The sequence below is a fragment of the Vigna umbellata genome, chromosome 6 (genome assembly GCF_029865625.1).
Source record: "Vigna umbellata cultivar VRB3 chromosome 6, Vumbellata_1.0, whole genome shotgun sequence".
NCBI lineage: Eukaryota > Viridiplantae > Streptophyta > Magnoliopsida > Fabales > Fabaceae > Vigna > Vigna umbellata.
Genome location: NC_142170.1, coordinates 9,639,268 through 9,653,392, shown reverse-complemented (window position 1 = coordinate 9,653,392; position 14,125 = coordinate 9,639,268). Strand labels below are relative to the sequence as shown.

The 14,125-nt window shown below is 33.1% G+C and overlaps 1 protein-coding gene across 1 annotated transcript; it reads right to left on the bottom strand.

Annotated features, from left to right (window-relative positions):
• Positions 1-1,453: 1,453 nt before the first annotated feature.
• LOC124829340 (P-loop containing nucleoside triphosphate hydrolases superfamily protein) lies at positions 1,454-12,271 on the bottom strand. Its single transcript, XM_047302827.2, has 22 exons — positions 11,864-12,271; positions 11,409-11,564; positions 11,186-11,269; positions 10,874-10,993; positions 10,360-10,473; positions 10,027-10,119; positions 9,704-9,793; positions 9,525-9,595; positions 9,332-9,406; positions 9,119-9,206; positions 8,413-8,471; positions 8,070-8,133; positions 6,541-6,606; positions 5,956-6,111; positions 5,771-5,875; positions 4,942-5,177; positions 4,499-4,568; positions 4,371-4,415; positions 4,216-4,278; positions 3,876-3,941; positions 3,698-3,777; positions 1,454-3,497 (listed from the first exon to the last, which is right to left on the bottom strand). Exons 1-22 carry the CDS (start codon positions 12,128-12,130, stop codon positions 1,598-1,600), a joined length of 4,068 nt encoding a protein of 1,355 aa, XP_047158783.1. The 5' UTR covers positions 12,131-12,271; the 3' UTR covers positions 1,454-1,597.
• Positions 12,272-14,125: the final 1,854 nt, after the last annotated feature.

Below are 14,125 nucleotides of genomic sequence, written 5' to 3'. Positions count from 1 at the left end.
TTTTATTTGAAGTATGACCAAGTCTAAGATGTCATAACATAGATTTATCACTAAGCATTACATTGGAAAGATGTGATGAATTTATGAAAACATTAGAACGAGATCTGCATGACTTGAAGTCACTAGAGTCTTGTAAGTAGAATAAGCCATGCAATTTCTTAGTTGCACCAATCATTTGAAAATTGTTTTTCTGCAGAACTAAACAATGTGCATAACAAAATATGACCATGCAATTAATTGTGGAAATGAGTTTGAGAATTGATATAAGATATGCAGTCTAGTACATACAAAACATCAACAAAGGTTAACTTTCCAAGATGAATATTGCTAGAAAAATGGGCAATGACAGTGGTATTATTGGGTAATTTTATTTTAATAGGATTGATAACTTTTAAAAAAGAAAAAAAAATGGATGGGCAAAAGTAAAAAGAGATATCACATTTATGATGGACTTGAGAGGTTTGATTGTGATTGACAGAGGATGAGTTGACCTTGGATTGTTGGAGAAGAGTCATAATAGCTTCATATTGATCCTCTAAAAAACTAAATTGACCATGATTAGAGCTATCAACCATTTCAGTTTGTTGTGAAGCTGTATCAAGATGTACTTCTACCAAACTAGCAGAGGTGGTGGAAGTAAAGGAATTTCTACGATTTCTCCAATAACAAGATTCAATATATGATTGATTTTCTTATATTTCTCACAAAGTTTTGTGTTCCTGCCACTGGTAATCTAGGAGTGTGATTCTTTTGTGATCCAGTTTGAATTTTATTGAAATTGTGAGGTTGAGAGTTGTGGCCATATTAGTGATTTGAACAGAAAAAACAATAGAATATGGAGATGAAGAGGAATTACCAACAAATTCACGTTCATTTTGGAGGATCATGAAAAAATCTTTGACAATTGAAGGCATAAGATCCATCATCGTTATTTAAAAGCATACTTGAGAATATTCATTGTTCAAGCCTCAAAGAAATCAGATTATGCAATCGTATTCGTGTTCTTTATTGTAATCTTGGAATTAACCCGCAAGAACAGGATGTTAAACAAATGCAGAAAATAACACTTGTACAATTCAAGTTCTTTCCACAAAATATAGTATTTGTGATGATAATGTTGTAAGTTAAATGATTATGAAAGGTTTAAAGACCATAAATATCAATATTTTTGTACTTATTTCTATCAATTACAGTTTTTTGACATATTTTTCATGTATTTAAAAAAATGGTATTTTGTCTTTAAGTTTACAAATATCAAACATTATTATTCTGAAATACACATTAGCATTAATATAGAATCCAGAAAACAAAGAAATTGTACCAAATATCATGTTCAATCCAAGACCAAATTTTTTTATCACAACGATAGATGCAGCTGAATTACTTAAAAGATTTTAAATATCTATAATTCAAAATGACTTTTAGTGGCAATGCACTCAGTTCAAGTTGGGGATGAGATTGGAAAAAATACTGTATATTCATTCTCCATAAGTGTTATTGAAAAAAATTCAATTTCGTTCTCTAGGAACTAAAAGGAGAATTAAACAAAACATGAAACAAGTAGAAAAAGGAGAATTAGTTTACACAGAGCAAGAGTTTAGGCGGCACGGGAAATGCCTTCCAGCAACAATCTTGTTTCCTGAACAGATGTGTGCAGATTCTGCATCTCATCCTCTAACTTCTCCAACATGCCTGAATAAGAAATGGAAGAAAAACTGTTTTTGTTGTTTGCAGCAATGACCCTAGCTGTCTGTAACTCTTCGGCTCTTGTCAAATCCATTTGCAATTCTTCTCCTAGAATCTTCATTTCACCCTCCTTTAGGTCATACTCAAACACATGTTGTTGGAGTTCAATAATCATATGCTCTATTTCAGTCATACAATTATCTCTAAACTCCAAGAGCATCTCTTTCTCTTTCATCACACGTTCAAGTGCAAGTTCCTTCTCCTCTGTGTTCCTCAAGCATTGCTTTATTTCCAGTTGAACCGCCTCAATCTGGCTTTCTACATTTGCCCCCTTCTTGTTTAGATTTTCCAGTTCTTTTCTTATAACCCCGAGTTTCTGCTGAGAAAGCTTCATCTCTGCTTGCAGTGTTGTTTTCTCTTCTTCAAACTTAAGTAAATCAGTGGCTTTGCTTCTAAGATGCCAATTTTTCAGCGAGGAATCAATATTCTGTGTGTTTTCGACCGCAATTAGAACCTTTTCATCTTCGTGCTTTCGATTCTCTTCCTCCAATTTCAATTTGATGCACGCAATATTTTTCTTCAATTCAACTTCGGATTCTTGGTTCTTCTCTTTAGCATTCTCCAGTCCCTGTTTGGACGCTTGAAGATCAGCCAATTTCCCTTTCTTGTGGTCAAGATGAGATGTCAAGTCCTTAACAACTGCTCTGGCCCTTGTTTCCCGTTGCACAAAGTAAGAAAATGTCGAGGGAAAGTTTGATAATGAGTATTTTAGCGCTGACAACTTTTTGTCAACAATTGTTCTTCTTTCATGTGCTTCAGAAAGCTTAAGTTTCAAAGATTCGAACTGCTGACGCTTGATGTGAATATCATGCTCTGTAATCTCAATTTCTCTAGAGAGCTCATCAACTTGGACTGTTGCTGTTTCAGCACAACCAAGTGAAGCTATAGTCTTGACTGCATCTGAGATATGTTCATCGACTCTTTCAAGTTTCTTTGTAGCACAACTTAATTCCTCTGATAACTTTGCCTCACTGAGATTATACTTCTCAGAGTTGACCAATACATCAGCCTCACTGTCATCCTTTAAAAGCTTTTCTTGTTCATATGCATCACAGTCAACGTCCATATCAGACCCAGATGTAGTAGTGGGTTCATATTTATTTTCACTTTCACCCCGCACTTCCTGTGAAATAATTTCTACTCTCAAGTCTCTTTCCCCACCATCAACTTCAACAAGCTTTTCTGGGCAGTCCACGAATCCTTTGGTTTCAACTTGGTCTTGTCCAATACATGAAAGGGTTCTTTTTAGATCATCCCTCTCCTGCATGGCTCTTTCATACAAATTCATGAGCTTTTCATTTTCTTCATTAATTTCCATTAACTGGTGTTGGAGATTCTCAACCACTCCTTTCAACTCAGCTTCCTCTTTCGTTATTTCAAGAGAAAAGCAACCGTTGTCAATCTGGGAACCAGTTTCATGAGCATCCTCCCCTTTATGAGCATTTCTATTAATATTCTCTGCAGCAGCTTGTTCATACAATTCAATCAGTTTACTATTATCCTCGATCAAGGTTTTAAGCTTCATCTTGAGTTCATCATTCTCTTTTGCCAAAATAATTGCTGTCTCGTGAGCCTCTGCTTCTCTTTGACTGGCAGCAGCTATGGCATCAACCATTGCTTTCAATTCCAGTTGGTCATTGTTGTTAATTACAGGCATATCGATTGTTGATGGAAGGTCCATTTGCTGCTTTCCTTCATTAACTGTTCGGGATTTCTCATGTTCTAATTTTGCCGTCAAATCATCAACATGACTGCAAGATAAAATTTAAAGGAAAAATTTCAAGCTTTGTTTTGTTCATGGTGGACAACAAAGCGAAACACATCTACGCCGAAACGATTGGAATAAGGAAATATTACGAGAATGACATTCTGGTACAAACTATATACAAGTAATATTCAGAAATGAACAAACACCCCATATATATGACAAAAATGAGATAGTAAACAGCACCTTTTTAATTTTTCTTTCTCCTCAAGGCAAACCTCTAGCTTTTTGAAAATTGTATCCATTTCTGCCTGGTTTTGAATAGCCTGTCATAGATAAAATCATATCAAGTCATGAGAGAACGAAAAGACATGAATTATTAAGTTGAATATTGTTAACACAGTGCAACAAGATTTTTCTAGACCTGAATCCGGAGAAACTCGTTTTCCTCCCTAAGCGAAGACTGCCAACGTAATTTTGGACTTGACTCCTGAAGACAAACATCAATAAGAATTAAACACTTGAATAAGTTACATACACAAAATTTAAAATGCAAGTAATAAAACTACAAGTACGGTAAGTAAACAGAAAAAATATATGTTGTCTATATACAGCAGGCATGAAAATTGCCAGCTAATACGAAAACCTGATTAAAAGGACAATCAAAAACAGATTCTAGTTTACATTTATGTTGATGTAGTCTATTGTGACATTCACTGCTTCAGACATGATTAAGAGTGCACGAGATTCTGTATCATCCTTACCAGTTTGGAGACAAGATTGTCATCACTACGTACATCTTCCATCATCGGATCAGAATTTGCTTTCTAACATTCGAAAAACCAAGAAGATCGATCAAGATAGGAATTTCAAATGACTTCTAGACACAAGGAAAAATTATTACAGTAACAGTTATTACCAGATCGGGTTCATGCATGAACTTCCAGTCTAGTGCTTCCAACAACTGCACATTCAAGTGGAAAAAAAACATAATGAACATGAAAGGAATTAACTGAAGATTTTATGAAGTACAAAGGCGTGTCATACCTTGTTTTCCAAAGCCATGATTTGCTCACTCATCTGTTCTCGTTCTCCTTCCAAACAGAATGACTTTAACCTGTCTCGAAGATGCATAAGTATTAGAAAAGAAAAATATGTAAATCACCGATAAGTCACAGTAGTCTAGCTAGTACTACTCTTTTGGTGAACTCAGACTGGTTAGTTGACTTGTTTCTCGTGTCTAGACAATATCATAAGGCGACTTCTTGCTTCAAAAGACTTTCATAATTCATATTTTTTAATATAATGGGCAAAGTTTATAACTGCGTATATTGTTCATACTAGAACATTGATTTTTGGTTGTAGGGTAAATATGTCACTTCACAACCTTTATTATTTTAATCATATGAAATAAAATGAGTTACTTTTGCATTCACAAGAGACAAAAAAGCTTCAGAACTAAAAGGATTTTCCTGTATCAGTGAACATGCCTTCTAATTTCTTCTTTTAGCTGCAAATTTTCCATAGCAAATCTAGTTACTTCATTATTCCGATCAACCTGCGCTCGCAAGACCTCAATTTCCTTCAAATGCTCCTCTTTTTCTTTCAACAAATGTGTCTCTGCTGAGATCTTCTCAGAAGCAACTGCTTCTAACCTTTTTATTCCAGCTTCTCGAAAACGTAATCTCATCTTCAAACTTTGTATCTCATCTTCTCTTTGTTTCACCTGAATCATCCCATATTTCAACCATTTAATCCACCATCACAAAAACATCAACTATTAATAAATCAGCAAAAGAGAATGGCTGCAAATTAAAAGAGCAAAAGTATACTGAAAACCTAATCAAGAATATTAGAATGGAGCTTTATGACAACCTGACAAAATTAGTAAGCATTTCTCACATAAAATTGGTACTTGTAGGTCAAAAGCTTATATATTCCTTCCGTCATTAATCAATCATTCAAAACTAATAACGAAACTGGTTTGTAAGACGGCTTTTCAATCATCTCCCTCACACCTATGAATGCCAGCCTAGAGTGTGGAAAATGGAAGCCACCCAACAATATAGGAAAGTCTGATACCATCTAAAAATTTCTATTTAAGCACAAGGCAACCCACAAAGTCTGTTCGTAAGGTGACAATTCCATGTAAGCCATATTTCTAGCTGATACAAGATTAAACTAACGCCTTGAGGCTGCAAATAAGGCAGTCATCAAAGAGGTCGTAACTAAGACGAACTAAGACAAACTAGAGGTGACCACAATTAAGGTGACTTCTCAACACACATCAATAAGAAATATACTGTTTTTCAAAGATACCAGCTTCATTGATGCTTGAACTTCATCTCTTAGTGCTTGTAATTTCATCTCTTTGTCCTTTTCCCTTCTAAAGGCCCCAACAAGGGCGATGTCATAGTCTTTTTTCTGCAAAAAGAGAAAGACGCTTATCAGTATACAATGTTATGAGAGACTAAATGATTTCTTAGGCACAAAAGAACATCAACCTGGGATATCCTTTTAACAGAGGTTAATGGACTGAATGATCCTTGCACACCCTCCCACTTGAAGCATCCAGGAGAACCTGGAAAGCTGATTACTGAATTGTCATTATCCTGAATTTCTCCTCCAGCAACAAGACCACGTAAACGGGATAGTTCCTTCTGAGACCCCAAAATAAAGTGGAGTGAAAACAAGTTAGTTTAGTGAGGAAGAAATACAACTTGTTGGAACTATTTAAATAGTAGATGAAAAGTAAAAGTAAAATCTGGGTCACAGTTGTACTTTTCCTATAAGCAATTAAGTAATTTTACATAAAAGCTTCAATAAAATAATTACTCTTATGAATTGGTGATGGCATGAAATGTAAGTTGATGTTATTGTTCCATTAGCATTCAAAGTACAGATGATGAAAAGTGAAAATAAACACTTGCTCACTGTCACACTTCTCCGATGGCCAATTCGATAAGCATGCATCCAAAGGCATTAACTAAATTACCCCTTATATACTCATTATATATAAAGAAGAAGGTCCGCCAAACATTTTTTATTCAGAACATAAGAGATGAAAGGATAAATCAAAATTATAATACCTTAAGTTGCTGAATCTGAATTCTCATGGCAATGACATCTCCAGACGCATCCTCATTTACAATAGCCTGGAGAAAAATACAATTATTTATATAGCAACCACTACAAGTGTCTGCACAGATCACCTACATAACTAAACAGCTGAGGCTATGTTTAACAAAACTAGCTCAAAGCTGGAATTTGATTGCTAAAATCCGGTGAAACACCGATATTCCAATTTGCTTCATGTATCCATGTGCAATACATATTAATACTCAGAGGGTACTTCACAGATACATATCTATGAAGTATTCAAACCTACGAAGCTCCAATACTTTTATTTGTTTCACATATAAGATAACAAACATTTTGGATAATTCACCGAAAAATGTTGAAGTGTCCAAGCTTTTAAACATTTGTATCCAATAACTACAAAAGAAAAAACATTTAAGTATATGTAATATAGAAACATATAATCATTATTTCTTCACTAACCAAACAGAGAAATCGCTCTAGGTGAATTAATTAAAAAGCAATAATGAGATTGATAGTATTGTTCTATATGTAAAAAATAGTGAGTATTTTTTTATGACAACTATCCATTTATTTCGACAATGTTTGTAAAATATGGTTTTAATTTGAATTTGTACAATTACAATTATATATTTATCATGTTTTATGAATTTTTAATGTGTATCTTACACACATATCCTATCATGTTATTTTTAGAATATCTGCATTACTTTATCTGTGCATCATAATTAACAGTTGTTAAACAAACTTCCAAAAGTAGAGCTAAAATAAACATGGGTAATACATTTTTTTAAATTAATTAAAAGAAAACAAAATTATCAACTATCAATAATATTGCATCGAAGTGTAGTCCTCCTCAGTAAAATAAATATTTCAAATAATATAATAGTTAAAATAAATCATATAATAAAAGAGTATCTAATCTAAATAATAATGAGAATAAACTTTTTTTTATCATTGTCAATATCTTATTTAGTAAAAGATGGATAACAAATTTTTACCTTATATGTAAAAAGATAAACATAATAAAATCATGTCCTATAAGTAAACGAAGAAAATAAAATAATAAAATCATGTCTTGCATAAAAAATAAAAAATAAATAAAATAAATAAATAAATAAAAACTAAAAATGGAACAAAATAAGAATAAATTATTGTAAGAACAAGATAAGAATAAATATAAAAAGCTAGAAACTAACGTTTAAAAAATGTTATTTTTAGTAAAATTAACGAAAACATTATAAACCGCTAAAAAAATGTTGTTTTTAACTGAAATGGCGTATCAAACAGCCTTTATAAGCTCTAATGACTAATATTGATGTGATAAGACTAGCCTACCAAGGCCTATAACTTTTTTATGAGTTTTGGAGGACTATTAATTAAAGTTTTTAAATTAATAACATAGAATAAAACAATGTATGTTACTGCATTGTAATAATTGAGAGTCAGTCCCTTGTTTTAGGTAGAAGATAGATGCACATCAATGTATAGTAGGTTCAAAAAGTATGAAAAGACATACGTTGTTCTTAATATATTTGGCACGCTGTGCAAACTTCAATGTGCTTAATGTCTCCAATGAACAACTGCAAAAAGTTACCAAATGTCACTTAAATATTAAAATATTAATAACCAAATAAGGCAACCGACAATGAAAAATAAATAAATAAATAAATTTTTGAAAAAATTATTAAATCCATTATGACTATTGGAGTTAATATACTCGAATACTAGGATAGCGACTCTAAACAGAAAAACATTGTAACTTTCTCTCACTGACGGTTTCCCCAAAATTCCTTATGGAAAAGCAAGCAACCAAGTCCCCATGCAAAGATATTTAGTACAACCATAAGAGGTTTACTGACCAAATGGAGGGGCTTATGTTTGCAATTATGATTGTTTTTGAATTCCCTCCCAGAGAATCCTGAAAAGAAAAGAAGATAGAATACCGATCAGATTTAATTGATAATTACGGCTCCTAATTTATAATGAAGTCAGATAAAATAACAATTTTTTCCTCTAATATTTAAACTATTCATTTTTCAGTGAAACACTTGCTACATGATTTGAATACTACCAGGCAGAATATTACAAGGATCATTGAGTCAAACATTTCAAGTAACAGAATAACTAATATAGTTGCAACAATTATAAATTATAATTGACAATACCATAAAGATCTGCATTTGAGGTGCTTCTACACTATAATGTGACAAGTGCAGTTCCAAAATAAGCTGCTGGTTACATATAGCTGAAACTAAAGCCCCTTAATAGATAACAAATGGTTCTCTAATGAAATTTTATTGCCAAGGAAAATTGCTAGTCGCTATTGCAAAAAAACAAAGTCAGTTAAATAGTAATTAGGTTAGGTGTGACAATTATTTCATACAGTTATTATTTTATAATGACTGCATACTTACAAATTAGGTTGCAACTTTTGCAGTTCTAAACCAATTCATATCCCCCAAAACTATTTTCATTTTATAAGACCGATTTCAGTTGCCACAAGTGTCAGGACACTGAAATCTAATTTACCTAAGGAAAATAAACTTAGAAAATATTAGCACCAACCTGAAGTAAAAATGTCAGCTTTGAATCACGGTATGGAACATGGAGCGACTTCCCATTAGATATGCTCACTAGGTTCATAATCACAAGCCTGCAAGTATATTATCACCTACAATGTTATATTTTTAGGATAATACCACAACTCTATCAACTAATGGGAACTAGCATATCAATGTAACAGATGAGAATTCAATGTTGTCAATGAGGATAACCAACCCCAAGGTTGAAAGAGATTTGTTGATATTAGTAGCTTCCTTAAGGCGTTCCCCTTCAGCACCAGAACTCTTCTGCCTATAATCAAAATGGATATAAAGTATCATCTATGTGAATGTTAAATGAGGTGAAATACTCCTTGCTTCTGTTCTTATCTAATCATGAAAACAAAAACAGACTCTTTGGAATCAAGTACCTCTCAGATCCAGCCAAATCAACTAAATTAAGTCGAGCATACCGAAAGTGAGTCACTCCTTGAGATTCCCACTAACAAAATAGTTCAAATAAAATTGATTGATGATATACTTGGAAAAATAGTGAAAGTTCAACATCTTTTGCACGAAAATAGAAGATAGAACATCAGTATTGACTCACCTGACTCTCAATGATGCAAGTAAATACACTATGAGAACGACTGCTGGCCCGATTCATGTTAGTGGCCGCTACCTTTCTGTTTGAAGCTCCCTAAATTACATTGTTATTTTGAATAAGTGCCGATTCACTTAGTTCTAAAAAGAAAAGTGAAAAATAACTTCACATAGGCTACTTTTTTTCCTCAATTTGGAAATGCAAATGACAAAAAATGAAATTAATTGGTACATTATTACAATCACAAACTAAAAAACACTTCAAAAAATTATATTAAAAACAAAGTACAATTTGATGTTAAAAATAAAAAAACAAGGGCGAAAGAATACCTGAATAAGTAGTTGAATGACCTCTCGAGCATAATTAACTTCTATTTCCTTAAGATTTTCGACATAAACTCCTTTCTTGCTATCTTCTCGTATCTGTCACACAGATGTATGATTTAAAATGGTTTTTTCACGAACACAAAGAAATAGCAGCTCATACAATATTATTTTATTATTTCTCAGCTTTAGAAGATTAATCCTCACGATAATCAGTTCTTCTAATGATTAGAGATTTTGAGAACAAGCAAAATGAGAAAAGATATCGAACAAAAAGGATCATGATTTTATATTTGAAGGGATTTCTAAAATGTTCAATGAATGAATAGTTAGCCATACCTGCAAATTGTTAGATGATGGCTCCAAAAGATCAAGGATCTGTTCATTGTATATCTCCAAGAAAGAACATTTGCATGTAAATTTTAACTTTTCATCTCTTCGAGCCTCTTTTTCCTGACGTATTACAACAATAAGATTACAGATTAAAATTAGAATTTTGCAAATATAAATATATATGAATAATTTTGCTGCAGCATAAATTTATCTTAAGCTATACAGATTAACTAGTCCAAATTAAAATTTAAAATATGAATAAGTCAAAACCTCAAAGTATTATACAACCGGCAAGATAAACATTGATAATTGTAAAATATGACATTTGGAATCCTAAGGAATACAACTTGTAGGAACACTGATTCAAAATATAAGATACTATAGTTAACAAATGGCTTCAATATTTTAACTAGAGAGTGTAAATTACATGAAATTCGTCTGATGTGCAAGCAATTGCATTAATCTAACGTACGCATTCCTTAAAAAATGATTGACTGTCTAGTTGAACAAGAAACAATACCTTTTGAATTCTAGAAAATAAGTGCTCAAAAATTCTTGGTGTCATTCCAGAGTTGACACTGTGTCTTCTAGTTCCCCCCTCAATGTCACCAAGCATGGTGTGCGTCTTCCCACTGCCAGTCTGTACAAAATCAATTATTTTTAGTCATCACACGAGTGTTTCATTTTCATATTCCAGACCAAAGAACAAAATCACGTAAAACATGCAATTAATGATACGAAAACCTAATGAACCATTTGTTTCGAATTAAAATTATGATTTATATTCCTGCGTAAAGTGATTCACGGAAATGTTGTAGCCTGAATATCTCACCTGACCATAAGCAAACATGCAGCTGTTGTAGCCTCCCATGCAATTTTCTACCATTGGCAAACCAGCTACTTTAAAGAGATTTTCCTGTCATATCAGCCATGTGAAGTGTGAAACCCAAGCTTCAAGGTTCAAAAAATTAAAAAGCAAAAGGTTTGTACAGTAATTTGGATAAAATTTATTAATAGAAACCACAGTATGAAAGAAATTATCCAACAAAGTTTACCTGGCTAACATTCTCATCAGCAACCGCATCAAAAGTAAACCGCGACTCGGGATGTCCAGTCCATGTAATTGTTTGACAACTCTCTTGCCTAACACACTTTCCATACCCTTGCACCGATATTTCAGAGTTGCTAAGAGGACGCATTCTAATTATAACCTAGCTCACAAAAGTAAATCATATCAAACTCAATTCCCTTAAACCAAACTACAAAAAGACCGAGATATCGTGAGCCTGATTAGAAACAATTTTCAAATATTAATAATTACAATTATTCTCCCAAACAATTCTAATTATACAGTTTCATTACTTACAGAGAATAAGAAGAATCAATTATAGCCATAAATCTTGAAATTAACAAACACAAAATTTCTTTTAATCAGCATAACTCTTGATACACTGGGAAGCTTTGCATTAGACCTAGTGAACCTGCATAGAAAAATGTACTGTTGTTGTACCTGAACATTGTGATCTTTCCAGAAGGAAGGATCCTCGCAGAATTCAAAGCTCCGAGATGAAGAAACGGCGGCGCTACTTTGTCCGACTACACTTTCGTCGTCCCAATCGCTTAGGTTTCGAACTATGGAGCTTTGCGCGAGCGAGTCCTTGGTAGCGGATTTCAGAAGATCCGGAGTGTTCTGAACCAGCGAAAGCGATGCGGAGGGGTGGTCGTGGAAACCGAACCTGCTTTTAATCGCACTGGCAGCCTCAGATAGGAACGGCATCGTGGAGTGATCGGTCTCGGTGGAGAATTTTGGGAAATGGAGGGAGTGGTGTTTGTGAAAAGGGCGGAGAGAGAAGGGAAAAAGGGGATGAAGTTGAAGAATGAGGAAATGGGGAAGGAGGGAGAGAGAAAAATGAGAAGGAGCGAAGACCAGAGCAAAAGATTTGGTGATCTAACGGTGGATATTCGTTTAAATTCAAACTATGAGACCGTTTGAGATCCGCGTTTCAAATTTTCGAAGAAGGAGCCAAGAGATCCTCTTCCTTCAATTTTTTTATTTCTTTTTTTACTATTTAGTTTACTTTAATTTCTAATAAATAATAAATTAATTGACAGTTCACTCTTCGTATTAAATTACTTTTTGTTTTAAAAGTAAAAACACAGGTAATGAAAATAGTATATTTTTAATATTTTATGTTGATAAACTTATTTATTTGGTTATGACCTGGTATATGTTTTATTTTAGTTTTTTTATGCATTTTAGAGGTTTAAGTATATTTTTAATTTTGTAAATGTATTTAGTTGGCATGGACCGATTAAAAAATCAATAAAAAAATCGAAAAAAATAGGAAAAAATTCAATCATAATAAATAAATACATAATACATTTTATTTAAGTTATACATGTATTTTTTTATATCATACAATTCATTCATGTAAGGAAATGGTATATTGCTGGTTACATGTTGTTTACATTAGCTAGAAATAAAATTTTAAATAAGTTACTGATAAACTCTCTTGCTAATATCTTTCATGCCTAAAAAAATCCTTTCTTTCTAGTTACGGAAAACTTGTCATCAATTTTACTTTCATTATTAGTTATACGTCACACTAAGTCACCATTTTTAATAGTCATTTCTTGGTCGCCCTCTATTTAGTAGTCATTTCACAAATCTTGGCTTTTTCTCGTTTTTCTAATCTTTGTTGTTCTCGTAATCAAAATATACTCATTGAGAGGACGACTCCCCAATTTTTACAAGGAACATGGCGTTAATATCATATATTACACTAAAAGGTGTTTCTTTACTATAGGACTCAGGAGTACATTTATATGCCTACAAAACTTCTAGCGAATCTTTCGACGAGTTGCCCTTAGTTGAGTCTAGTCTCTTTTTCAACTCCACCAAGATGACTTTGTTGGTGGCTTCACCTTGCCCACTAGATTCTGGATACTTCACTGAGTTTGCTATGCATTTGATACTGAGATTAACATGGAATTTGATTAATCCCTTGTTTATAAACTATCTCCCATTGTTTATGATAATAGTATGTGGCACCTCGTAGCGGCATATTATGTTCTTTCAAATGAAGCGTTGTACTTGTTAAGTGATAGTTGTCAAGGGCTCTATCTCAATCCATTTGGTTAAGTAGTGACTATCAAGAACTTGAACTGGCCTTTGTCGGGTGCAAAAGGTCAACGATATTCATTCCTCACTTTGTGAAAGATAGTGGGAAGAAGATATAATGCAACTTTTCATGTTTGTTGTGGATAATGTTTTTGTGCTTTTGACAAGTACATCTCTTAATGTACTCGGCACAATTTGCTTTCATAGTTGGCCAAAAGTAATCAGCTTGTAGGACTCATGCTATCATAAACCTTAATGTATTTCACGAATTATGTTTTCTGCTTGGTTTAAGATAATGCATTTAAGCAGAGATCAATTATAACCTCTTCTAAACAAGTTGTCATTCAACAAAGTTTACTGCACAACTTTCCCAACCCATCCCTTGTCTTCACCCTCAATAACACTTCTGGTCTTGAGATATTGGATGAAAGGAGTTATTCAGGTTGCTCCCCATTGCCAACTTGCATGCATTCATTTATTTTGTTTGTGGAAGGTGATGATAACCCTTGTTAGAGCAGTGACTTATATCTCCCCCTCTTTTTTGTACTTGTTAGCTTTAAGAGCACATAGGCTCTCATATTTTCCCATTTTATGATATGTTCAAGCTTAATCTCGATAAAGTTGTCGATTATGTTTTGGATTAAGTAATGA

Coding starts and splice junctions, on each gene's coding strand:
- LOC124829340 (XM_047302827.2), bottom strand. CDS start 12,130: ATGCCGTTCCTATCTGAGGCTGCCAGTGCGATTAAAAGCAGGTTCGGT. Junction 9,596..9,703: donor CTTGCATCATTGAGAGTCAG/GTGAGTCAATAC, acceptor CTATTTTGTTAG/TGGGAATCTCAAGGAGTGAC. Junction 8,472..9,118: donor AGCTGACATTTTTACTTCAG/GTTGGTGCTAAT, acceptor TTTTCTTTTCAG/GATTCTCTGGGAGGGAATTC.